The sequence below is a fragment of the Palaemon carinicauda genome, chromosome 31 (genome assembly GCF_036898095.1).
Source record: "Palaemon carinicauda isolate YSFRI2023 chromosome 31, ASM3689809v2, whole genome shotgun sequence".
NCBI classification, from domain to species: domain Eukaryota; kingdom Metazoa; phylum Arthropoda; class Malacostraca; order Decapoda; family Palaemonidae; genus Palaemon; species Palaemon carinicauda.
In genome coordinates this window covers 25,716,812-25,744,513 of record NC_090755.1, presented here as the reverse complement: position 1 = coordinate 25,744,513, position 27,702 = coordinate 25,716,812, and the positions used below count along the sequence as shown (strand labels likewise).

At 37.4% G+C, this 27,702-nt stretch overlaps 1 protein-coding gene across 1 annotated transcript in view; it reads left to right on the top strand.

Moving 5' to 3' along the window:
- The window catches only part of LOC137624360 (galactoside alpha-(1,2)-fucosyltransferase 1-like), a 111,977-nt gene that overhangs the window by 33,341 nt on the left and 50,934 nt on the right, over positions 1-27,702 (top strand). Inside the window, exons 3-4 of the mRNA XM_068355063.1 lie at positions 25,570-26,045; positions 26,881-26,972. Of these exons, the coding sequence (XP_068211164.1) occupies positions 25,570-26,045; positions 26,881-26,972 (568 nt within the window). The remainder of the gene's footprint in view (positions 1-25,569; positions 26,046-26,880; positions 26,973-27,702) is intronic.

The window sequence follows — 27,702 nt, the reverse complement described above, 5'->3', positions numbered from 1 at the left end:
TCAGGCAAGTACCTACTTGTTCTTATGAGGTACTGCTTACCCCTCGGCAAGTAAATGCAATGTTGCTCTGTCAATATGCTGAATTGTTAGATTTTGTGGAAATCTCCATTGTGATGGAATTATACTGTCACCAATAGGTTTACAACATGTCACTTTATAAGACTCAAGACACGTGACCTATAACAGAGTTCAGTGATCAAGCACCACAATATATGAAAGTCATAGTACTCTTAAAAAGGTCATTAATCTCACTGTGTATAAAACACATACTTCTACATATTTTTCATCCAAGGATTAGGAATATATACAGTATATATATATATATATATATATATATATATATATATATATATATATATATACATATATATATACATATATATATACACACACATATATATATATATATATATATATATATATATATATATATATATATATATATATATATATATATACTGTATATATATATATATGCACAAAATAATTAAAATAACTGTAGGGAAAATGAAATAACACATATAAGATTAAGTCCTGAATAGTTTTGTCTTACTTTTTCAGGAAACTGATTTATTGAAGGAGGTCTTTTTATATTATATATGGTTAGTGAAAATTCGAACATACACACAGATATAAGCAGAACAATACTCAACACCCAAAACTACCTGGCCCTATATTTTCAGGGCTATGTGGATGAAGGTATTACTACATTAGCCAGGTGTCAGGCCGGGGTAATTTCGGATGGGAGATCATTTTTAGGCCTTCCGGTAGTTTCTACATCATTAGTATTTGTCTATTTTCATTTTCTAAACCTTATCCATATAAATACATAAACATAACCTTACATATGTACTTGGAAGCATGAATCAGGACTGCATAGTTGACTTGTCAAATAAACATTTACATAAAAATGTGAAGTGTGCCTAGGGAGTGTCTAAATTTGTCCATGTCATTGAGTACTGTGAATAGTGTAGAAATTCCAGAGGGGGGCATGCAATTTGAAAAAAAAAAAAACAGTTTATTTCGGTAGAAGAAATAAATAAAATTAAGGGCACTATCAATCTACCATGGCACTTCCCCCAGTTTTGGGAGGTAACCAACATTCAAACAGAAACAAGGGGGGATTTTTTCCTTCTTGTTCCTCCTTACCTGACTAGTGACTCAGCCAATTTTGGTTGGCACTGCTAGGGTCCCACAGTTCACCCACCCCCCATCTTCCACCACAAATGAAGCTTCATATGCTAACTCCCCTACTGCTGCATAGCAGCAAGGCATACCCGAGCTGTGTCACAATCTCTCCCCATTCATTTTTATTCCTAGCAAGCTCTTTTGGCTCTCGCATCTCTTCTCATGTCACCTATGACTTTCTTAACTTCATCCATCCACCCAAACCTTGGCCTTTTTCTTTCACTTTTCCCGTCATATATTGCATTCGTCACCTTCTCCAGCAGACGACCATTTTCCATTCTCTCTACATGTCCACACCACTTCAACATATTCATATCCACCCTGGCTTCTAATTCATTCCTCACACTCGTTCTCACTCTTACTACTTTGTTCCTAACCCTATCCAATTGAGATACACCAGCCATACTCCTCCAAAACTTCATCTAAAAAAAATTCAAATTCTGTCTCTCTGTCACTTTCACTCGCCACAACACTGATTCACACATCAGAGTTGTACCAACCACTTTTTCATACAAAACTCTCTTTACATTCCTTCCTAATGCTTTATTCTTTAGTATTTCCTTCACAGCCCCCAATTCTTTACAGCTTTCATTCCCTCTCTGACGCACATCTGCTTCCAATCTACCATTTGCAGTAACAAAAGAACCCAAATACTGTACTGAAACTAATCTACTTCCTCAAATAATCATCCATTCAACATGAAATTCAATCTAGCACCACCATCCCATCTTTTGCACCTCAAAACTTAATCATACCCACATTCACTTCCTTCTGTCATACACGTTCCAAACTCACTATTCGACACATCTCCCCTGAGTCTGTAACTAATGAAGTATCACCCCATAAACAATTGATTCACATCTTACTCAAGATCACACCCATTTATCAGTTTTAATGCTCTACCAACCTCTCGATCATTCGCCTCTCTTATAGCTCTATAAACAAACAAATTGAACAACTATGGCAACATCACACATCCCTGTCTCAGCACCACTCTTACTGCAAACCACTTACTTCATTCACTATTCTAACATATGCTTTACTGCCTATGTATAAACTCTTCACTGCTTGCAACAACCTTTCACCAATTCCATATAACCTCATCACATACCACATTGTATCCCTATTAACTCTATCAAAAGCTTTCTCCAGATCCATATATGCAACATATACCTCCTTACCTTTTGCTAAATAATTCTCGCATATCTGTATAACTATAAAAATCTGATTCATACATCCCTTACCTTTTCTAAAGACACGTTACACTTGTAAGATTGGATTCTCCGTTTTATCCTTAATCCTATCAATTAACACTAACATACACTTTTACAACCAAACTCAACAAAATAATACCCCTTGAATTACAACAATCATGCACATATCACTTGCCTTTGTATCGTAGAACAATACATGAGCACCCCCAGTCCACTGGCACCATTGACAACATAAACCATAAACAAGCTCATTAACCAGTGCAGCACAATCAAACCCACTTCCTTTATCAGGTGCTTTTCCTGCTTTCGTTTCATCTAGTGCTCTCTTCACTTCCACTCTTGTACTCTCTCTCTCATTCTCATCTCCAATCACTGGCACCTCAACACCTAGAACAATAATTATATCTGCCTCCCTATCCTCCTCGACATTCAGCAACCTTTCAAATTATTCATTCCACCTGGAAGAACATAAAATCCACCCGGAACACATCCTCATCATCACCAAGACAGAATTATTCTGAAGTATTAATTTTTCATAAAGAAGTGAAAACTATGCCAGGTAACAAGTTGACCAAAAATAAGACTAACTTTAGTCTTAGGGGATAAACTTATTGGCGATTTCAAACTAAAACTTTTCTTCTCTTGGTGCACCATGTCCTTAATTCCCAGTCCCTGAAGAACATCTTGAAGTCCACACTTCCTCTGATCTGAATGGCTAATCTTTAGGGATGGGTCACCATTTGCCATTTTTGAAGAATGGCTTAATGCCCATTTTATACCAACTGTAAAGAAGTATTGTAGGGCCAAGAAACTTCCATTCGAGGTTATGTTAATCTTTGACGATGACCTCGGACATCACACACATCTGAACGACATGGATCCAAATGAGAATGTTTTCTTGCCACCCAACACCAACTCCCTTATACAACAAATGGGCCAAGGCATCATAGTATTACTGAATACGCTGCTTTGGCAGAGGGAGGGCTAAATATTCAGGTTTCTTGGAAGGCATTAATATACATCAAGCAATATTATTGTTATTAAAACGAGGAGATTAAACAGGCCAATGAGCCAGACTCTATTCTTACAAAGCTGGCCTGATTACCATTGGGAAGAAGAAGTATCTATATTAATGTTAAATAAATAAAAAAAAAAATAAAATATAAATGTAGGAATGTTCAATTTGATGTACGATATGTTTTCCCTGTTATGTGTATCTCTTTGCACAGGGTTCAGGAAAAGACACAAGTCAGTTCCCGCTCATCCCTTGATCTGTAATCAATTCTTGTACATTAAAGGAATCAACTGTTCCCGAGTATGTCTTAACCTGCTTACATGGCGCAGTGAATCTCGTTCCAAAGCAGGACCTACAAGATGCTGAGACGAGGCCATCACAACACACCCAGGGGCACAGCAAGACGTTCCCCCAGGGGCACTGCAAGCAGGAATGCAACACCGGCACGCCGGCGCCACGAGGAACAGGACTTGTTACAGGCTTTGGTTGGCCTCATGGCACAAGGAAGACCACATGGTTCAGCCTCGGTAGGTGTTAGGGCGATGTGCCCTGAGAAGTGTAGCTATGAGATGACACAAAGCAGTTTTCGAGAATGGTGTCGCTCTATGAGTGATTGGCTGGCCTTAGGAAACGTTTCAGGAGAGAATGCACTTATCAGTATCCGGTTAAACTGCGATGAGAAGTTAAGGATGGCTATAGATGCAACGCACTCAGAGGTTCAGTGGAACTCATTAACGGCCTCTGAGGCATTTGACAGACTGGAGGAGATCACGACGAAGTCTGTGAATAAGGCAGTGGCATGGGACAAGTTTTTCTCAGCTCAACAAGGCGATCAAGAAACCGCGAAATCTTTTGTGCATAGGTGCCAACAATTGGCCTTAGATTGTGGGTTTAAGTGTCCCCATTGTCGAGCTGATCTGAATGATTTTGTGTTAGTTCAGCGGATAACAAGTGGTTTAAGCAATGTGGGACTTAAACAAGAGATCCTACAGGATCATGAGGTTTTCAATACTGTGCAGAAATTGCTACGTAAATGTGAAATTTATGAATCCGCAGAAAAGGATAGTATTAGCGCTCGTGGAAGGGCAAACGTAGCTAGTTTGGTAAAAGGGGATGAGATAGGCTTAGGCCTAGTTGACAGTGGGTTAGAAGGTGAAAGTAAAATTATTGCTAGCTATAGGTCTAATAATAGTGACAAGGGACACGGCCGTGGCCGTAGTAGCTCGAAACCTACTGGTAGCAGTAAGTCAGATACTAGGTGTAAAAAGTGTGGTGGTCGTTCTCATTGGCAGGGGAAATGTCCTGCTGATAATGTTAACTGTTTTCAGTGTGGTATTGTGGGGCACTTTGCTAAATTCTGTCGTCAAGGGGGCCAACAGCCCGCCAAAACGGCGCCTATCGTGGACGCGTCTGTTACGTCATGCACTGTTGCCTATCCACCTGCGGACAATCGCCAGGTAGGCCTATGTGCAGCAGTGGGGAAACTGCCGACGGTGAAAATAAAGGTTAAGCATGAGTTCTCATGTGAGTGTGTCGTTGTTAAGGCTGTTCCAGACACAGGGGCAGAAGTGTGTATAGTAGGGGTAGATTTGTTACCAAAATTGGGTTTGAAGGTACCTAATCTCTCTCGGTGTAATGTCATTGTAAATCACGCAGGGGAGAAGTCATTGAGAATATATGGGTCTGTTGATATGCTAATAGAATTGGGTGATAAATCAGTGAGCACTAGTGTTATCGTTGTGCAGGGTGCTACCCGTTTTTATATGTCTTTAGGAGTGTGTAAATCACTAGGTCTAGTGCATACAAAGTTTCCCAATCATACTGTCGCTACCGTGAATGACGTCACTCTGAAACCCTCTGCGTCAACTAACCCCCGCCAAACGCCTGAAGAAAACGTTCGCACACGGGTAGGGGGTGGTGGTCGTCAGCGCGAGATGCCATACGCTGCCACGGAGGAGAATGTCCCTAGGCTGAGGGACTGGCTACTGCAACGTTTTGCGAAGACTACGTTCAACGTTTCAAGAAACCCTCTGCCGATGATGAAAGGAGCCCCTCACCACATTCACCTGAGGGAAGGTGCCATCCCCTATGCGTGTCATACACCTATACCAGTCCCTAAGCATTGGGAGGCTGATGTTAAGGCTCAGCTCGACGAAGATGTCAAATTAGGAGTAATTAGGGAGGTCCCTGCTGGTACAGCTACGGACTGGTGTGCGAGGATGGTAGTAGTAGCAAAGAAAAATGGTAAACCACGGAGGACCGTGGACTATCAAGAGCTTAATAAGAATTGCAAACGAGAAACGCATCACACATGTGCTCCTTTTGACATGGTCTCGGGTGTGCCACTTCGTACATATAAGACTGTAGTTGATGCCTATGCCGGATTCCACCAGGTGCCATTAGATGAGGAGAGCCGACAGTTGACAACGTTTATTACACCATGGGGGAGATACCAGTATTGTCGAACACCTATGGGTCATTGCGCGGCCCCCGATGCATACACGAAAAGGTTCGATGATGTCATTATTGATGTACACAGAAAGTACAAGTGCATAGATGACGTGTTGTTGTATGACGACAGTGTTGAGGGAGCCTTTTGGCATACTTGTGATTTTTTGCAATTATGTGGAGATAATGGTATTACGCTGAATCCGGATAAATTCCGATTTTGTCAAAGACAGGTAGAGTTTGTGGGGTACGAACTTGATTGGGATAATTATAGGCCTTCTAATGAGCGTATGAGTGCCATTAAGAACTTCCCGATGCCTGTAAGCCCAACTATCACGGATATAAGATCTTGGTTTGGACTTGTGAACCAAATTGCACCTTTCGTAGCTGTAGCACCAGTAATGGAACCATTCAGGGATCTTCTCAAGAAATCCCCCCATCGGAAAGTTTATTGGGACCAACGTCTTCAAAACAGTTTTGTTGCAGCCCGGGACAGCATTTGCAAGATGTTGGGCGACGGACTGACATATTATGATAAGACAAGGCGCACTGCTGTTGTTACCGATTGGTGCAGAGAAGGAATGGGATTTGTTATATTGCAACAATATTGCAATTGTGAGGATCTCAATGCCCCTTTTTGTTGTAAGGGGGGGATGGAAACTGGCATTATGTGGCAGCAGGCACCTGACGGAGGCGGAGGCCGGCTATGCCGTCATTGAGGGGGAAGCGGCTGCAGTAGTATGGTGCCTTAGGAAATCGAGATTGTTTTTACTGGGATGCCCGAATTTCATTTTAATCACGGACCATAGACCTTTGGTAAAACTCTTTGGGGATAGGAGCCTAAAAGACATTGCAAACCCGAGACTACTAAGGTTGAAGGAGAAAACTATGCAATATAGTTTTACCATAAGATATTTGCCGGGGAAGAAGAATTCGGCAGCCGATACGTTATCAAGATACCCAGTGATTCGCAGTGAAACTACCGTCAAAGACGAAGAAGAGGAGGAACTTATGAACGAAGTTTGTATTGCCTCCATGACGTCATCGCTGGCGGATGACGTCATTACTATGGACTGGGCTACCCTGAGGGGGGAAGCACAGAAGGATCCTGATTATTTACTATTGCAGTGACGTGTCAGCGAAGGGGGTTGGCCGTCGTCAAGGTCTCAAGTGGAGCCCTGCCTAAAACCTTTTTTCAATGTACGTGATAGACTGAGTGTCATTGAAGGATTAGTCACATATGCTTATGACGAGGGGCATGTTCGTCTGGTAGTTCCGGAGGTACTACGTTTACGCATTGCAACCAATTTACATTCAGGTCATCAATCAACTGACTCCATGATCAGAAGAGCACGACAGGCGGTTTATTGGCCTGGGATTGAGGGTGACTTGGCAAATTATAGGGCACAGTGTCATGATTGCAACGTTGCGGCACCTTCGCAACAAAGGGAAAGTATTATATACACTCCCCCTCCCGAATATCCATTTCAGAGAACTGTTGCAGATTTATTTCAAGTAGCAGGGAGGCAGTATATGGTCTACGCCGATCGACTGACTGGATGGATGGAAATTTATTTCTTCGCTAACGGAACTACATCCGCGAGATTGATCCCAGTTTTTAGAAGATATTTTATGCAGTGGGGAGCACCTGAAGAAATATCAGTGGACGAGGGCACGAATCTAACGAGCATGGAAATGAGACATTTCTTCGGTAAGTGGGGAGTATCTATGAGAGTGTCGTCTGCTCACTACCCCCAGTCCAACGGGCGGGCAGAAGCTGCTGTGCGCACCGCTAAACGAACATTAATGGGCAATACTCTACCTGATGGAGGGCTAGAAAATGACAAGGTAGCTCAGGCGATATTGCAGTATAGAAATACACCATTACGTGGTATAGATAAGTCTCCTGCACAGCTGGCCATGGGTCGCCAACTTCGAGATTCGGTGCCAATGTTAAAAAGTTATCATTTCGTCACCGAGCATTGGTCGGAAACCTTGTCCGCAAGAGAGAGGGAAAGAAGCGTTGTTGAGCAACGAATATCATCCAAGTATAACGAGAAAGCCAAGGATCTTTCCCCCCTACAAATAGGTGAGAGGGTAGCTATCCAGGATGTGACTACACGAGCCTGGAATAGAAGCGGGGTGGTTATTGAAAAGAATAGCTACCGCCGATATCGTATAAGGTTAGACGGGAGCGGAAGAATTTCAACAAGAAATCGCAAGCATTTGAGATCCCTGCCACCCACACCACCTGAGGGAGAACCTACTCCCACCGCCTCGGGGGAGGCTGGCCCAGTACCCACCCAGGAGAGAAGTAGCACTAGGGTACGTCGTCCTCCGCAATGGCACGATGATTATATTACAGAGTAATTCATTTTAGTTGTGTTTAATAAATATCCCCTAAACATGTCATGTTTTGTGCATATACTTTAATCCTGATTATTTGGGTTTAATAAGTGTTCCTCTTGTCATGTTTACCATTCATGTATGTTCCAGCGCTGTGTCCGAAGGACTATCTTTATTATAGTTGAATTCCTTTTGCTTCACATGTTACCACCTTTACCAGTTTTATTAATTTTGCAACTAAAAGGAGAAATCTATACTTATGTTTTAAATATACTATGTTTGCTTTGAATGGGGAGCTTTGATCTTAAAGGGGAGGTGTAGGAATGTTCAATTTGATGTACGATATGTTTTCCCTGTTACGTGTATCTCTTTGCACGGGGTTCAGGAAAAGACACAAGTCAGTTCCCGTCATCCCTTGATCTGTAATCAATTCTTGTACATTAAAGGAATCAACTGTTCCCGAGTATGTCTTAACCTGCTTACAATAAATAATAAAGTAAAAATCTGTGATAAATAGAAAATTAAACCATATATAAATGCTGTTTCTTATGAAAGTTAAAATCCTAAAAACTGAGAAATTCTCATTGTCTGATAAAAGGCCAATAAAACTTTTTTTACCAAAACATAAATTTCTCTCTCTTAAAAACTTTACAGTCAATAAAATAAATTTTAAAGTTAAAATACAGTCACTCTAGTTGTACCTGGCCAGGGCACCAGCCACCCATTGAGATACTACCGCTACAGAGTTATGGGGGTCCTTAGACTGGCCAGCCAGTACTGCATTGGATCCTTCTCTCTGGTTATGGTTCACTTTCCCTTTGCCTACACATACACTGAATAGTCTAGCATATTCTTTACAGATTCTCCTCTGTCCTCATACACCTGACAACACTGAGATTACCAAACAATTCTTCTTCCACCAAGGGGTTAACTAGCGCACTGTAAATATTCAGTAGCTACTTTCCTCTTGGTAGGGGTGGAAGAGACTGTTTAGCTATGGTAAGCAGCTCTCCTAAGAGAAGGGCACTCCAAAATCAAACCATTGTTCTCTAGTCTTGGGTAATGCCATAGCCTCTGTACCATGGTCTTCCACTGTCTTGGCTTAGAGTTCACTTGCTTGAGGATACACTAAGGTGCACTATTCTATCTAAATTTCTTTTCCTCTTGTTTTGTTGAAGATTTTAGTTTATATAGGAAATATTTATTTTAATTTTACTGTTTTTAAAATATTTTCTTATTTCTTTACTTTCTTTATTAAGCTACTTTCCCCGTTGAAGCCTCTGGGCTTTTAGCATCCTGCTTTTCCAACTAGGGTTGTAGCTCAACAAGTAATAATAATAATAATAATAATAATAAAAATAATAATATTAACTGCTTCACGGGGTGAGCACATTAAATACCCATGCGTCAGTTTTGTATGACCAATGCGCAATATTGTTGAAATTATTTGATTTCTCCTTTCATTTTATACTAAGATACCCATAGAGAGACAATTGGCTTTATTTCTTCTAACTTATTATTTTTCAGCAGATTCATTAATCTACCGAGCTAGCCATTTTCTAACTATGAAATGTTTTAAGTGGATTATATAATCCCTCACAGGTAGTTTAAAAGCTTGTATTGTTAAGTCTATTGATGATTTAGCTACAGTATCTGCATTTTCATCAGACAAAACCCCATCACGGGTAGGAATCCAACATATTTCTATATTCACCCCACGGGAGTAAAACCTGTCAAGGAGCTCTTTCATTGTCAATACCTATGGATTCTTGAGTGCAACTCTTTAGGGCTTCTATGGCACTTCTTAAATTAGTATATATTAAAAAACAAATTTGACTCACCTTTTCTTCAATAATCTCAATTGCTAATATAATGGCTGATAATTCTGATGTAAATACTGGTGCTTCACTGAGTAATGACAGCTAATTTTGTCTGGGGAACACTGCAGCACAGACAACACCCATTGAAGATTTAGAGCCATCAGTATAAATAGCATTAGGAAATCTTGCTTATTTGCGACTTCTTTGGATGAATTTTGAAAATTATACTTGCAAGGTGGATGATTGTATATATAAATATTAATGGAGGTATAATTCGAATATACTTTAACTCCAGATAATTGAAATTCTGATATATTAAATATCTTACCATCGTAAATTACAATATTATGAATATAGATCGCTCCACGTAATACATCAGCAGAAGGGACTGGACAAGATGCTAGAGAGTAATTTTCCTATAGAATAGTATCATTAGTATGTTGTAAACATATTACAAAAGGGTAATAATTTTTCAATAGTCTTCTAGTTTCCCATACATGTAAATGGGTTTCAAGACCATTATTACTCCATTGCATTGTGTATGGATTCAACAGTAAGGCAATGGAGATGGATTTCTACTAGGCAGAACGTTATTTCTGCTTACTTTACTACATTTGGGTTTCTCTTTAAAAGCAATAACTTTAGTGTTTCTATAAGGATTTAGTTCTTTACACATAGTTTTCTGAAGCTTTCTTTGATTATGATTTACTTCCTTTAGATCGTTTTGAATGGGATTAAGTTTTTTTTATCGTTTTTTTAGGATGAAGATAGACTGATTGATTGATTTAATATTCTTTGGCATTCTCACATAGGAGGACATTGACACCAGTCATTGAAGAATTAATGAGTATTCAATTTAAAACAAAAAAAGCAAGGATGTCCTTGAAAAAAATAAAATAGCATCCAAAAGACCTACTTCAGAAATAAAATTAAAAATACCACTAGCATAATACGGCACATCCTGTACAAGAATCTTGGCAAGGATGAACCTGCCATCCTAACCTCGAGCCTCAAACAGATATCGTTTTCTTTCCGCACTATAAATGGGGCATTCGGTCAAAAAAAGCCTCACTGTCAAGGGTACTAAACAGTCGTCGCAATATGGTTGGTGTTGGCCAGCTAGCAGAAACTTGTGTGTCAACCGAGTGTGACCAATGTGGAGACGGCAAAGAGTAGTTTCGCACTTTCAGGGCATCATGTTATACCTCCAAGGAGATAAAACATTTGTTATTTCTTTCATCTTATTATCAACTAAACCATTCCAATGCTGTTGTCAATTATTATAAATAAAATGATTGATACTATGTATAAACTCATCACAGAGAATGGTATACTTTCTTGGTAGCAACTTAGCTGCAGCATTTTTTACCGGTAAATCTGCCCTCTCATTTCCAGATACACCTACGTGTGCCGAACCCAGCAAATTTTAACTGTTATACCTCTCAGATCAATCATAAAAACCACTCTAACATCTTTAATACTAAAGGGTTACTGGAATTAAAAACTTATAAAGCTTGTAGGACACTTCTTGCATCACTAAAAATGGTAAAATTGCCCTCCTCATTAAACGCTATTTTTTCAATAGCAGATAGTATGCCATATAGTTGAGCAGTGAATAAAGACAATACTAGAGGAAGTGCGCCTCAACAATTAAAAGCACTCCTATATACTCCAAATCCAACGCCAGCATCAGATTTGGAGCCATCGGTATATATAAAAGTTGATTCCCTATGTTCTTCAACAGGTTCCATAAAAAAGGAGACCTGGCTTCTAAGTCAGTTATATTCTTTTTTTATAACAATGAAATATTTACAAAAAGATATCTCAGGTAATTAACATTCAGGGGTTGATGATATCTTAAATGAAAGCACCTTACTTATAACTATATCAGGACTGTCTAATAATTGTTTTACTCAAAAACCACAAGGTTGAGAAGATTCTGGCTGCAACTCAAAATATGTTGAGTCCTTTACAATGTTTGCAGTCTGATAGGCTAAAGAATTAGGAAGTCTTTGCAATCTAAACCAAAACCCCAACAATAGAAAACTTTTGGTAGAGGTCTAAAGGTAATTCTCCAGCATCAAAAAGGAGGCTTGCGATAGGTGAAGTTCTAAATGTTCCTGTGGCCAATCTGATACCTGTATAGTGTATAGAATCTAAAATCTTTAATCGGCCAGGGGTAGCTGAAGAGTATATTCCATACCCATAGCTAATTTTTGAAAAAAATAAAACCTTGTATAACTTTAGAAGAGTTTTGGGGTCTAGCTCCCCATGATGTATGGGACAAAACTTTTAAAAGATTCAGAGCCTCAAGACATTTAACTTTTAATGTTTTCAAGTGAGGAATCCACGTCAGACTGCAATCAAATATCAATACTAAAGATCTAGCTTCACTTACACATGGGATCCATTGACCTTTCATGTACATATCTGGGTCTATATGTACTCCCCGAATATGACAGAAATGGACTACAGTTTTGCTTATCGTAAACTTGAATCCACTCATACCATTAACAAATAATGTTGAGAGAATATCTTGGGAATGATAAAGGATATCCCATTAATGGCTAATACAAATAAGATTACACTCAGCACACTTAACTGGGAGAACTCCCCCTCCTTGACATTTCTCCTCTGACAGAGTTTCACCGACACCTACTCTAACTTCACAAAATCTATGTAAAATGAATACTTGAATGAATAATGACAGCTTTCCTCTCAATCCCAAATTATGAATGATTTTAAGTATACCATATCTCCATGCATTACCATATGTCTTTTCAAGGTAAAAAGAAGACTGTTACATGGTGCTGTTTGGAGGGAAAGGCTTCACAAATAAAAGATTCTTGTTGTACCAACACAGTTGTCGAGTGCATTTTTCTAATACCACACTGGATAGGTGATAAAATACTTTTCTTCTCCAGGTACCTCACCAGCCTTGCATTGACCATCTTGCATATAATTAAATTCTCATAAGTACGGCGTCTGCACAGTCGAGTTAAAGATCTTTGGGGTCTGTGCAGGCCAGTTAGTTCAGATGACCAACAAGAGACTGATCACCGTTTAAATAAACCTGTGGTTTTGGGAATTGACTTGACTCCTGCTGTATGTAGAGTTCCATTTACTATGTCTATGGTAGCATCTACACTTTCAATCTGTTTTGCATTCCCTTCAATTTCATTTAGCTCCCGAAATCTATTCCAATCTGCAGAGTCAAGGTTTCATGGCAGATTATTGTTTATATTTATAATAATTGGAGCATGACCACTTGTATGCTAATCATCTATCATCCTCTTTTAAAAATAAAAATGGCAGTTGGAGCTTGCAATTGAAAAGTCAATGCATGACAGAGTACCTGTCTCAACATGAAAGTGTGTGGGCTCACCTGTATTAAGGAGTCCCACATCTTAATTTTCCAAATTTAATTATATAATATTGTCCCTAGTGTTTGTTAAAACATCACCCCATAAATGATGTTTACCCTTCAAATCTCATGGTAAAAAAAGGGGAAAGGGAGTTGTTGAATCACTTCTACTAAATTATCATACAAAATTTTATCATTTGGAGGCAAGTATGGGGAGCAAATTGTATATTTTCTCCCTATATCAATATGCACAACCACTGCTGACAGAGGTGTACGAATAGACCAAGATATTTGGGAAACATCTTGATGAACGTATATAAGACTTCCACCATGGCTCCCTACTAGGTGATCATATGGTTTCCTATAGCTATAATATTCATTAGGCTATGGAGTATTATCCTCAAGCTTGCTCTCCTGTAGACTTGTAATTATGGGGGAATGATCATGAATGAGGAGCTTCAGATCTCCATATTTGGCCCTTAAACCCTGGCAATCCATTACAAAATGGAGGAAAAACTATGGTTTATTTTCTAGAAGACCTCTTGGATGAGGTCTTCCTATTGGCAGTTTTTGGTTTAAGATTATTTCCTGTAGACTTCTTATAAGAGCATCTTGATAAATTAGGTTTTACAATTACCGGTTTCATGCTCTTTTGGCCTTATTGTTGAGGGGGATGGTGGACCTCAACTTGAATTTTTATTGCTTTAATTTGTTTTCTTGTTTATCAGAAATATCAACAGACAAATCATCATATCTATTTGATGTCATATCTTTGGTATTCTTAATGGAAGGAGATGAGAGAGATGCGGGTCTCTCTCTTTTCCGATTAAGAGATGGTGATTTATCAAGTTTCAGCATCTTCCCCACTGCAGGTGCACCTGATAACTCGGTTTTATGTGAAAGCTCCATCAAATCAGGAAAAGATACAGTCTAAGAGAGGTTAGTATTACCCTTTGTAATGGGGGACAAAGGTTTAATAGAGGTGTACAAAGCCTTAGGAGGCAATAGTCTTGCCCCATCTTACAGCATGTTACCAGAAGATGGCGTATTTCTTTTTTGTGAAATACTTTCAGTAATAGACAGGTGAGATGTCTCCTGCAGCGCCCCCCCCCCCCCACACACACACCCGAATTTAATGCCTTGGCATAGCTTGTTGATTTATCTATTAGCATTCCCCACACTTATATGTTCAATACAGGATTTATTGAGGGCAAACTCTTCTTACTTATATTACTGACAATTCCTGTCAGTAGATTTATTATTCAAATTACAGTTTAAACACCATGGTAATGTTCGGAGTACATGCTACATGTCTTTTCATTTTTGCAAACTTTAGAATGGAGTCCAAATTTGAAACAACTGAATCATAGTAGTGGCTTCTGTATGAAAGGTCCAACTTTAATCCTTTCGCTTTCAATCGCAATGTGGAAAGGTATATCAGCATACTGGAAAGTAAGGATAATCACTGATGTCCCAGGAATCTTATGCACCTTCCATACTGTTAATGGACACATGGCCAGTATCTCCTCTTCTATAAATTCATATGTCTCTATTGAAAACTACTCCCCTTCCATAACTAAAGTTTAGATGGAGTTACATCCAACTTAAGATCTTCGCTATTTGTCTTTAAATTGGAATAATATAGTGGATTTTATGTATGATTTGACATGTATGAGAAAACTGTTCTTTCCATGCCGAGATATAGCTCCAGGTGCGATCGTTCCTACTTTTTTTCTGAAGAAATTTACAGATCCTGAAGTAATTTCCTCTACCCCCTAATGATTGAGCAACAAGCCACCTTGGTAGTTTTGGCTTTCTCTGGGAAGGCATAACTACCTTTATATCTTTATTTATCCAACCTTCAGGTTTGTACACATCGAGATCTTCAGGTACCCCATCAGACAGAGCAACCTATATATGCAAATTATTAAATTTATCAATCATATTACATACTGCATTAAATGCTTCATCACAAGTGTTAAAGGATATCCAAAAATCCCATTTGTCATCTTTGAATCACATTCTTATCTCTCTGATTAAGCTGTAACATTCAAATGCTTTATGTAGCCTTTTTAGTTCCAAATTTATCAACCGAATTTTCTTTAAATGAATTGCCAGAGGTCATCAACGGGAAAGGGGGGGGGGGGGGGTTTCAGCATCCCAGGGGATACGGGGTCATTTTTAGAAGGGTCCATAGTCAAGAATATTAAGAAAGTATAATAAATGGGAAAGGAAATTTGCATTCTCCACTATCGGCACAATGAGAGTATACTTCCCCGATGGGCAACTCCATACCCTACGTGTGAGATAGCACCAAAACAGATAGAGGCACAAGTGTAAGCAAAGCCCACCTGTTAGAACTGAGACCGAGGAAATATGAATCATGCTCTCAATATCTGTATTGATAGGGATGGCTGAAAACATTAAATACTCTCACATATAGCTTTGAATGGAAATACTTCCCAACTGTGATCCCTTCTCCTATTAATCCATGCGGGCAGTGATAATGAATGTGGAAAAAAAGGTAAATAAATGAATTAATTAAAAAAAAAAAGATATATGTAAGCACACACACACACACACACACACACACACACATATATATATATATATATATATATATATATATATATATATATATATATATAGGTTAGGGAAACATTACTTACTGAGTTAGGACAAGACGAAAGAAAGTTTATGAAATTACAGGAGATCGAAATGATATCGAGAAGTAGAAATGGATTATATATATATATATATATATATATATATATATATATATATATATATATATATATATATATATATATATATATACATATATATATATATATATATATATATATATATATATATATATATTGAATCAAACTAGGGGAGCAATTTCCCCAAATCAGAGAGCCCTCTTGCCCGTCACAATACTTCCACATGGATACGATATTCCCTGTTGAAGCACAATGACTTTGTCAAGGCATTCTCTCGTTAAGAGGGTCAAGATGAAGAGCGCCTGTTGCTCGCTTCTTTGTCAGAGGGTCAACACACATACAAATCGCACTGTGCATTTCTAGTCCACCAAATCACTGCAGCCGCACGATATTTTATGGGCTACTTTACATTCTTTTAAGGTCTTATGAAATGACATCGATCTACCGGTGATTCCAATAACCAGTGATGGATTTATTTTTTCCAATGGTATGCAATCGACTGAATTTCCTTTAGCTTCTTAACTATCATATGGGCTCATACGGACCTCGACTTTTACTACATCTTTGGTAGCCTGATTAATCCTTATGTCTGGTTCAGATTTAGAAGCTGGGAGTTGAGGCATTGCTTCTGTTTGCAAAACATTTCAACTTGCTGTATCAGCCACAGAATCTACTTTTTTTTTTTTTTGTCTTTTTGTGTACGGAGGGGTTCCATTTTCTTGTTCCCATTTTCTCTCTCAGATTTACGTTCTAAGGGAATATGATTAACCATCTCTACCTCACAAGAATCCTCTGTATCCCGAACCTGTTCTGTACAGGAGTCTGAGTTAGTGTATTTTTATCATTTTCATTTACAGTAATAGGACACTTGGGTCTTGTTGAACTTTTAGAAGTAATGGCAAAGGTGCTAAAGTTCAAATATTTTGAGTGCTCTGATGCACTGGAGGTGGATTGATCATTATTTAGTAAGTTAGAGCCGGTGAAAGTATGGGCAGTATTTGAACCAAAAGTCAAATTAAATGGATTACACAAAATGCTCGAGTAAGTAAATCCTTAGGACATAATTACGCTCAACAAAGGTTATGTGTTCATTATTTGCAGTTTCAATGATTGTTTGTTCCAGTCAATATTTAGGACAGTGTTGTGAATTTGGTGAGTAAGCTCCTTCTCAATGAAAACACAATTTATCTTCAAAACAATCCCCAATGAAATCATCGAATATGGAACACTTGAAACCTTTTTGGCCATTAGTGCATTTGATATTAGTGAGTCCAAATCATAGCATTTATAACATTGGATAGGACGAGGATGTAATTTTTTAACAGAAATATTTAAATGACGAATCTTTATATAGTCTGGAAGATGAAAATGAGATAACATTCAAAATTTGCATTCTCTTTTGAAAGTTCCAATTTCATCCTTTCAATTTCCCCGAAAGGTTTCACAAGGTAGTACAATATTCTATAATTCATGTGACACCAGATAGAAATCTCATATTTTCTTAATTTTTACCCCCCCCCCACCCTGCTTTTAGTCCCTTGGGGTCCTGGAGAAGAGGGAGCAAAGGGTTCCAGTGTAACAATAACAAACTGGACAAAGAAGTATTGTTGGCAGAATCCTTTTTGTTACCGAGGTCGTCAAAGGTGTCTGGGTTTCGCCATATGATCCAGGGGTAAGGGAATATCAAGTTTACTCATATCTTTAAGAATTATTACTATGAATGAAAAAAAAATGGAAAAAATAAGTTTAAGGGATAGATAATATTAAGACTGAAATCCTAAAGAGGACCCCATTAGTCTCTCATCGAATTAATTTCTCAATACATGACACCTGCGAGAGCTGCTTCCCAAATGTTCCCTCCCTGCCCCGCCACAATTTGATCGTACCACTATGATTAGAGTGGCTCAAGTGTATACCAAACCTGCTTGATGGGACAGAAAGTATTTCAAGAAAATAATCATCCCCACTTTGATCATAGTGGCAGGCACACTGGACGGAATGCCGAGAGTGCTATCTGTATGAAACCGGCCTATCCTTAGAATCTGAGGGCCAAATTTCAGAATGAGAATAGTTTTGCATGCCGGTACGGGAATACTGAAAATCTAAATAGTGAAAGGGGGTAAGAGTTTTGACAGCAAGGTTGGAGACAGTTGATAAATATGAAGGAGGATGAAGCAATAATAAGTAATAGAAATAGGGTGAAAGAAATTTAAGAGTAAAACTGAGGAACAAACATTTTTCCCCACTTCGAGAGCCCTCTTGCCTGTCACAAGGCTTCAGCACGGAAATGATATGCCATGCTGAAGCCCAATGACTTCATCAAGGCCTTCACTCATTAAGAGGGTCAAGCAGTGTTAAACATAAGCACTTCTTGGGCTGAAGCGACTCAATCAGTGATGAATGTATTTTGATAAAATTAAAACCAATTAACCATGTAGGGTGTGGAATAAATGTATTAAACTAGATTGCCATTACAGTAAAGTACATCCTCTATTGCAACGTATTATATAAAGTACAATTATAGTACTTGAAGGTATATTTACAAGTACATTCTACAAGCAAAATTGGAAAAGTAAATCCCGTGTGTAAGGTCTCCTATTATTCACAATTCCTTACTCAAAAGAAGGGCTCAAATGCAATATCAGCCGATAGGGATAGCACATGTACAGTATGTTAATAATTTACAAAAAGAGCACTTTTCAATGTTCAGTGCTCTTAGGTTGCAAAGCCAAATGAGCGAACATGGACTGAATACCGAGGTATTGTACCTAGATTATTCTTCAATCTATTTGTGATTAACTAGTGATGATAAGCATATTGAAAAGCACGTTTTCTGCATCAGAGAAAATCTTACCTTTTCTATTTATATGAAAATTCTATTTTTTTTTTCACCACAATCCCAAATCCACCAACCTTTCTTCTAACACACTTGGGAAGGTAGTCCTAAAAGGTAGGGACTAATTTAATTGTCACAGTCAATAACCACACTTTTCTGAACTTGTTTCTCAATTATTTATTTGAGAGAATTAATGTATCATAATTGATTACTACTATTTTTTTCTCATTCTATCAATTATCATTCATACAACAAAATTTTTACTTATTTCACTCATTAAGTGGTAAAACAGTTATGTCTGCATTTAGCAGACCCTTTCTAATAAGTCTAGATTATCTGCTAGATGGCCATATTTACAACTATGTATAATATTGGTATCTGTAATAATTAAACTTGAATAATGATATTTATCAATTTTATACCCCTCTGAGGTTCATCTGGCTACCTCTCCGAAGATCGAATGCGTTACCGTATCATAAAAAAATAAATTTTCCATTTTCCCTCACTTCCAATTACTTCTATACTAAATTTATTACCAAATATATGGTATTGTATGCCAAGAAGCATGAGGCTGCCTTCTGTATACAATATCGAATTGAACTTAGCAACCTCTTGATCTTACAAATCAGTGATGAGACAAGGAGGTTCATTTGGCTGAATCCCAGACTCTGAAGGAAAGTAAGTGAGGGGAAGAAATTAACCAAACCAGAAACCTAACTTACAAATAATATTTAAATATTTTCAACCGAAAGTTAGAGAAATCCTCTCATCTTTTCCAAAAACAACACAATTTCAGATTGAGAAAGACTGAAATAACCAATTTCCATGTGCAAATAGCCCAATGTAAACTTTAAGGTATCCTGACAAAGGAAAATTAATAAAAAAAAAAAAAAATCAAACTAGTACATCACCTGCAGCTACTATACGACACAATACCCATCAGCCTTTATAAGAAAATCACGCTTCCTTTATATAATGTTTGTTAAAAACAGATTTGGTAAGCCACTGTGGTGTTGCCATAATCTTTTTTTAAAGAAATATTCATGCAGAAATTAGAAGTAGCTGCCCTTTTATCATGAACCTGAAACTTTCAAGTCACCTGCCCGAAATCCAATAAATATTTAGCCTTGACCATTTGCCTTAATACAGAGGACATAGAATTTCTGGAGATAGTGACTTAGAAGTACGGAAATTGTTGCTTACAGGGTCCTTTTCTAGGATCTGCAAAGCCTCGTGAATGTATAAACTGCAGAAACAAAGTGTGTGTTGAAGATTGTGATAAATGAAATAGTGAATATCAGGTTGAATTGTGGAATGAGGATGTGAGGCAAATTTAGCAGGTAGGAATGAATTACATGTAGCTTGTTTTCTTTATATTTTATTTTTATTTTGTCTCCCATTTACTTGTCTCCCGCAATTCTGTCTTTATTTTAAGTAAAGTTGAGCTGATCCTAAAGCTGAATGACTTCCCTTCCATTTCCCTTTTTTGTGATATCAGTGAAAGTTTGTGTTAATCAAATGGTGGGCAATACTATTTTAGGAGGCTATATGGGTGATGGAACAGTATATACAAATCAAAACTAATCTGGAGGAGTGAACTTGTACATACCACCAAAATATATCGTTATATACCGAGTGAAGAAAAGTCTGTTAGTAGTTGGAAGTGCACAAGTAAAGGATGATGTAGAGACCCTGATAAGTGCATTGACTCATATCATGTGGTGTACATTTGTGAGTGATTCTTGATTGTTGTATGGGCCACAAAATAAAGATTTCTACACTGAGTAAAAACCGAAATTTTAGTAATAAAATATGATATTTCTATAATCGCCTGACATTCATATTTCCCTTTATATTCTTTCAAATGACATATGCTCCTAGTAAGGTAATGAAACAATCTAGTGGTTAATGGTATGGAGCGCCATAAGTTTTACATCATTCAGTTTTTCAGTGAAAACGAGACATATCCTCACTCCAGAGAATGAAAAATGTCGAAAGCACTGTATTTTAAATACCTGTTATGAGGAGTTCAATGTCTCACAGTTTCTCTCAGGTAAAAAATTTCAAGTTCATGTGTTTATGGAACTGAGAGTATACACTGAGCAGTGGTAAAGCTACATTGTGAACAGAATGACTGACGTCTGATTCTCATAACAGCCGAGGAGAGAAAGTAATTTCTACTTTAAGGGAAATTATTCATTGTGGAATTGATTACAATATAATTCGCTAATACTCTCAAGATTTTCGTTGATCAATCTATTCTGAAGAAGTGTTTCAATTCTTTCATTCTACCTTGTTTTGAGTATTGTTCTCCTATCTGGTCTTCAGCTGCTGATTCCCATCCTAAATTGTTGGAGAGAAACTTACGGTCTATTAAATTTCTTATTCCTGATCTAGATATTAATCTTTGGCACCGTCGTTAAATTAGTTAATTATGCATGTTGCATAAGATTTTTCATAACTCTGACCATCCTTTACATTCAGATCTCCCTAGACGATTCCATTCTGTAATACTAGGCAGGCAGTTAATTCTAATGGCCAGGCCTTCTCCATCACGAGGCTCATTACTACACAGTATTCTAGAAGTTTTATTCCAGCTGTGACCAAGTTGTGGAATGACCTTTCTAATCGGGTAGTTGAATCAGTAGAACTTCAAAAGTTCAAAGTTTCAGCAAATGTTCTTATGTTGAACAGGTTGACTTAAGTCTTTTTATAGTTTATATATGACATATCTGTTTTGACGCTGTTGTTGTTTTTTGAATGGTTTATTGTTAATTTGTTCTCATCATTTATTTATTTCCATATTTCCTTTCTTCACTGGGCTATTTTTCCCTGTTGGAACCCTTGGACTTATGGCATCTTGCTTTTCCAACTAGGGTTGTAGCTTGGCTAGTAATAATAATAATAATAATAATAATAATAATAATAATAATAATAATAATAATAATAATAATAATAATAATAATCCCTTTCCAAGCAAGTTAGTGATGAGCCTTTATAAATCTTAACTTATTTAGCTTACTTTGTTATTCTTAGATGGGCAGCAAGCCTTCTCTTGTGGGCAGTAAGTCTGACTTGCCTGTCCTTTGCTTACACTAACCTGACTTCCACAGTTGGATTTAATGGTCATAATCGCATAGCGTTCCTTCCGTAAAGGTTCTGAATGTTCACTATGACTTACAAAGTTGAGTATCAAATTCTATAATTACTTTACATCGCACTGTTACTAATACCTGGCAGGTCTGCATTCCTAGTTGCTCTTTTAGACATCTAAGTTTGGAAGGCCATGTAGAAAGTCTATATCCTTGTCTCTCCTTTCTCTAAAGTATGCGACATAATTCTTAATTTGGGATATGGGGTTTCATATTATCATTGATGGTGTATCAGCTATAGCTGAAGGATTGCATTAAATTCAGGATTAAAGATTACCAACATTAATTAGCTTTATTAATTTAGATAGATATTAGGTTGTGATATTTTTTTCATAATATTTCGACTATAAAATAGGGGTGTGACAGCTGATCTATAGAATAATATTGGAGTCAGTTTAAAGTACTGTATTGTTGAATATGAAACAAATGATTTGCATGCATTTGCATTTAGAGTAAAGTACAGTAGTACCTCAGTATACGAATTCAATCTGTTCCAGGAGCAAGCTTGTAACACAAAATGCTCGTAAACCAAAAGTATTTTTCCCATAAGACTAAAGGGAATTCATTCAAGGCATTCCACACATTCATAAATACATACATACATACAATCATGTCTGAAGGTTTATAATGTTATTTAAAGAGCAAATTATAATGCAAAACACAGTGAAAAATAGAAATATTGAGTATTTACTCTCACTTTACCTTTGAGGAAAGTTGTGGCTGATGTACGGGAGACGAGAAAGGAGGAGAAGGAGGCTATTGCATGGAGGGAGAGTCACTCTCCATGAGCACTTTGGATAAAATATCGGGAGTTGTCACTATATAATGCCATTCACTATTACTAACTGAATCCATTAATTTACGTGTTTTGGACACATCTTTTTTTACACTTTTAAAAAGATTGTTTTTCTTTTTCTTTAAAATTCTATAGAAATGTGACATAACACTGTCCATGAATAGATTAACTGTTCACCCTGACAAAGCTTTATCCGAGTGATGTTTCTACAAAATTTGCAAGGTTTCCTTAACCTTTAATATTTCCCTAATTTCATTGGAAACATGAGATTTGTCCCTCCTCCTCCTCAGATGGCATATCCTACACTACCTCTTGTTGCTGCTCCTTATGCAATCCCAACAGTTTCTCAGTTATGAGTTCCTTGCTGCATTCCGCAAGCAGGTTGCTTATATTGTCCTTGTCCACCTTTAAGCCCATTGTCTTTTCCAAAGACAATACATCATTGTCAACTGCCTCCTCCTGCATGGAGTTCGAACCTCTAAAAATCTCTTTCTGCAATGCATTCAGGTAACAGTTTCCTCCATACAGAATTGAGGGTTCTCTTGGTGACCCCTTCCCAGGCTTTATCAATCCTTTTCAGGCAACTGGCAATGTAGATATGTTAATTCCATAGGTAGTAAGTTGGCCAGGGCACCAGCCGCCCGTTGAGATACTACCGCTGAAGAGTTATGGGGTCCTTTGACTGGCTAGACAGTACTGCATTGTATCCTTCTCTCTGGTTACGGTTCTTTCCCTTTGCCTACACAGACACTGAAAAATCTGGCCTATTCTTTACAGATTCTCCTCTGTCTTCATACACCTGACAACACTGAGATTACCAAACAATTTTTCTTCACCCAAGGGGTTAACTACTACAATGTAATTGTTCAGTGGCCACATTCCTCTTGGTAAGGCTAGAAGAGACTCTTTAGCTATGGTAAGAAGCTCTTCTAGAAGGACACTCCAAAATCAAACCATTGTTCTCTAGTCTTGGGTAGTGCCATAGCCTCTGTACCATGGTCTTCCACTGTCTTGGGTTAGAGTTCTCTTGCTTGAGGGTACACTCGGGCACACTATTCTATCTAGTTTCTCTTCCTCTTGTTTTGTTAAAATTTTAACCGATTATATAGAAAATATTTATTTTAATGTTATTACTCTTCTTAAAATATTTTATTTTTCCTTGTTTCCTTTCCTCACTGGGCTATTTTCCCTGTTGGGGCCCTTGGGCTTATAGCATCCTGCTTTTCCAACTAGGGTTGTAGCTTAGCATATAATAATAATAATAATAATAATAATAATAATAATAATAATAATAATATCGGAGAGTGAGCTTGGTCCCCTCGGTGACCTCGAAACATCGCTGGAACATTGCCTTCATGGACATACTTTTTGAGTTTGAGATCAACTACTGATCCATGGGTTGGAGAACTGGGATGGTGTTGGGCAGCAGCAAATTTATCTTGAACTGGAATTCTACCATCAGGTTATCTTCAATGTCTAAACTAGATGATAGACAGAAGCATTTTCCAAAACAACAAGGCTTGCAGTGGGAGGTTCTTGTCCATGTTATAGTTTTTTAGACATTTTCCAAGCCTTCTTTGACTTCCACATGACATTAAACTGTTTCTGCTACACCTTGCACTCTTTAAAGGCTAATGGATTCTCAGAGGAGTGATACACCAGGAGATGTTTGATTTTGAAATTTTCCCGGGGGATTTTCTTCTAAAACACATACTGGTCTCCTTGCAATTAAAAACCTAATTGAGGCATTAAGACCCAAAACCTACATACCTTTTCAATTCAAACACAAATGCCTCTGCTACTGTGGCATCAGAACTCAAAGCCTCCCAATGTCACACAACACTCTGAATGCCTATTCTACTTATGAAGTTTTTAAATCTGCCAGGGCTTGCTTTGAGTATGACTTTTTTTTTTTTTTTTTTTTTTTTTGCTTATGTAACTGCCTCATTTTTTTTTTTTTTTTTGCTTATGTAACTGCCTCATTTTCCAATAGGTCAGCATAAAAATACTTTGCTTTTTCAAAAATCATATTGTCAATTATCGTACCTCCTGCTACTGCTTCTCATTGATCCATGTGGAAAGAAAGCTCTCAACGTTATCTGAAGTACGTTTTTTTCCAACAACTTTAATAAACCTCTAACCTACCATACACTTGGGTCCTGGTTCCTTACAGATGCTAATTACCGTACAATATCCTTCAGGCATATGCAAGCACTCTGGGGGATTCAGTATCTCAGCCTCCAACCTAAACTGAGATTCTGGCATATAAATGCTTACTGGAGCTGTGCTCGAACAAACTTGCTTTATAATGCAAACAAGTTCTTTTTGCATAAACCTATTAATCAGGGAAATTATACCTTCCTTCCTCATATCAGTTTACACACACACACACACACACAAACACAAAAGAGATAACTGAGGAACCAGATGCCATATGTTCGGAATAAATATTTTCTGACAGGCAAGACAGTGAATCCATAAACGTTTGGAAAAACAACGAGGGATTTATATAATTCATGAGTTTGTAAGAAAAAAAAACTATTTTTCCATATAAAACTTATTGATTGGACAGTACCGGGCACTTTGCTTTGCAACAGATTTAAATTATATCAAAATAATTTTTAAAAGTGTATCCTAATAACCATAGAAAAAATAACTGATTTATAATGTTAATACTTCTTCCAGGTTTCAATAACAGAAAAAATGAAAACCATTCTAAGCCAATTCTTCAAAAATATCCCTCTCCCTGTTCAAGACTTCAAATGCTTCACAAGGAAGACAAAGAGAATAATGTATGATGATCTTTACAAAACGCTCCACACTAAAGCTGTGGAACACGCTAAAGAATTGGATAAGGCTGTCAATTTGAATTTGTTAAAAGAGTCCTACTACATATTCCATCACCCATGTCCAAGAGAAGTAATCACAGCACACAGAAATTTAATGCATGAAGTCCTAGCCTTTCATGATGATGTCAGGAATAAGGCTAAAAGAAGTATAAAGAAAGCTCTAAGATATATAAATAGATCATGGGAAAATTCCACACTGGTGACTGTTCATGTACGCCGAAGAGACTACACACAATATATAAAGAAGCATTACAATTTAACTCAGTTGGATGAAGTCTACTTCCAAAGAGCTTTTGATTTTTTTAGAAGAAGGTAAGGATGAATGAAAACATTTAATAAATTACTTGGACCATTATTACTTCAATGTTTTTAACTATATCTTGAGAGTAAAGTACAATAATATTTAGGCCAAAATCTACTTATTTTTAATTACTCAACTATTCACAAGTTTCAGTTCAAACTGAATAGTCAACATTTCAAAGATAGAACAATACTTAAGTAATAAATATTTCTTATAATCAAATTATGTGTTTAGCTATTCCAGTAAATTAAATCTGTAGGCTAAATGTGTCAATATCTTGTACCATATTCACATAACTATCATTAGTATCTTAAGTATATACAGTAGGCCTACATGGTTAGATGTGAAATGAGTCCTATCGACTCTCTCATCTGCATTTTTTACCCAAATACCCATCTGGTCTACAGCAGATTTTCATATATATACTGTTATACTATGATTTCTTGGAGTTCCATATTAATGTTCTTCCAGCAACTTTCATATCTACTACTTTTTCTTCGAGTCCACATCTCTCCACAGCCTCCTAATTTGTAATTTTATTTTCTCATCATGACACCAGCCCTGAGCATAAACTTTCTGTAGTCAAAACTTTTCAAAATTTTCTTCATCTTCTTTGTATGCACCTATGTTGGATGCACAAATTACTACAAGTTTCATCTACAGTATACTATAAATTATTTTTAATTTGTGTACTAAAAAAGTCTTCCTACTTCATGCGGGGAGTTGCTATTTTATTTTACTGTTCTGTCCATACCTCTTACAAAATTGTATTTAGAAAGCTCTAATTTAAAGATGTCTAAAGTTGTATCTATAATGACCATTTTACTGATTTTATCTTTACAACAGCACAACCAATCCAGTATTTGTTATTGTAAGTGATGATCATGGATGGTGTCGCAGTGTTCTTGAAGCAAATGCAAGAGACGTAGTAGTAGCAGGTAAGAATCAAATAAGTGTAAAAGCAAGTCTCTCAGTAAACATTAATAAAAGACATGCATGTATAAGTTCCCACGTTAACATTACACTTTATCATCATTACATTGATAGTACAAACATCAATCCATCAACTTTTAATGTTCACTGGCTCCCTTACAAGTAATACCGAAGTCTGAATTTCCAAGAATATAAATGATAAAAGTATAGCAACATACTGTAAAAAAATCTTTCCATAGGGCTTTGAGTTGTAACTAGCTTAAGTTCTAAGGCTCTAGTAAGGATCCAATTTTCTGATGCTTAACAGAATTTGATCAAAGTGAAAAATCTATTTTTGGGTGAGAGGGCCATGTTATCCTGATGGAAGGGTTCCCATAGGTAGCCTTCTAAGGGATATTTGCTACAGTGATACTCCCAGAGAATTAAACCAAAGGTCTCCAGGATTCCAACTCCTGACACGAGTAATAAAAGATTTCGTATAATATCAGAGGACGTATTCTAGATACGACACATGGCAATCTTCACCCCGAATAGATTTACGCTTCGATGGAAGGGGGAAGAATGGCAAAGAAAGGGGTGACGTTCTAGGTACTCGGTGGATCTCCTTCCCTACTACTACCGCGACGCCATTTGTATTCTTGCCGTTAAGCGGAAATGGCTACATATAAAGTAATTTTGGGAGGGGTCAGTAAAAGGGTGGGTTCCATCAGGACGACATGGCCCTCTCACCCAAAA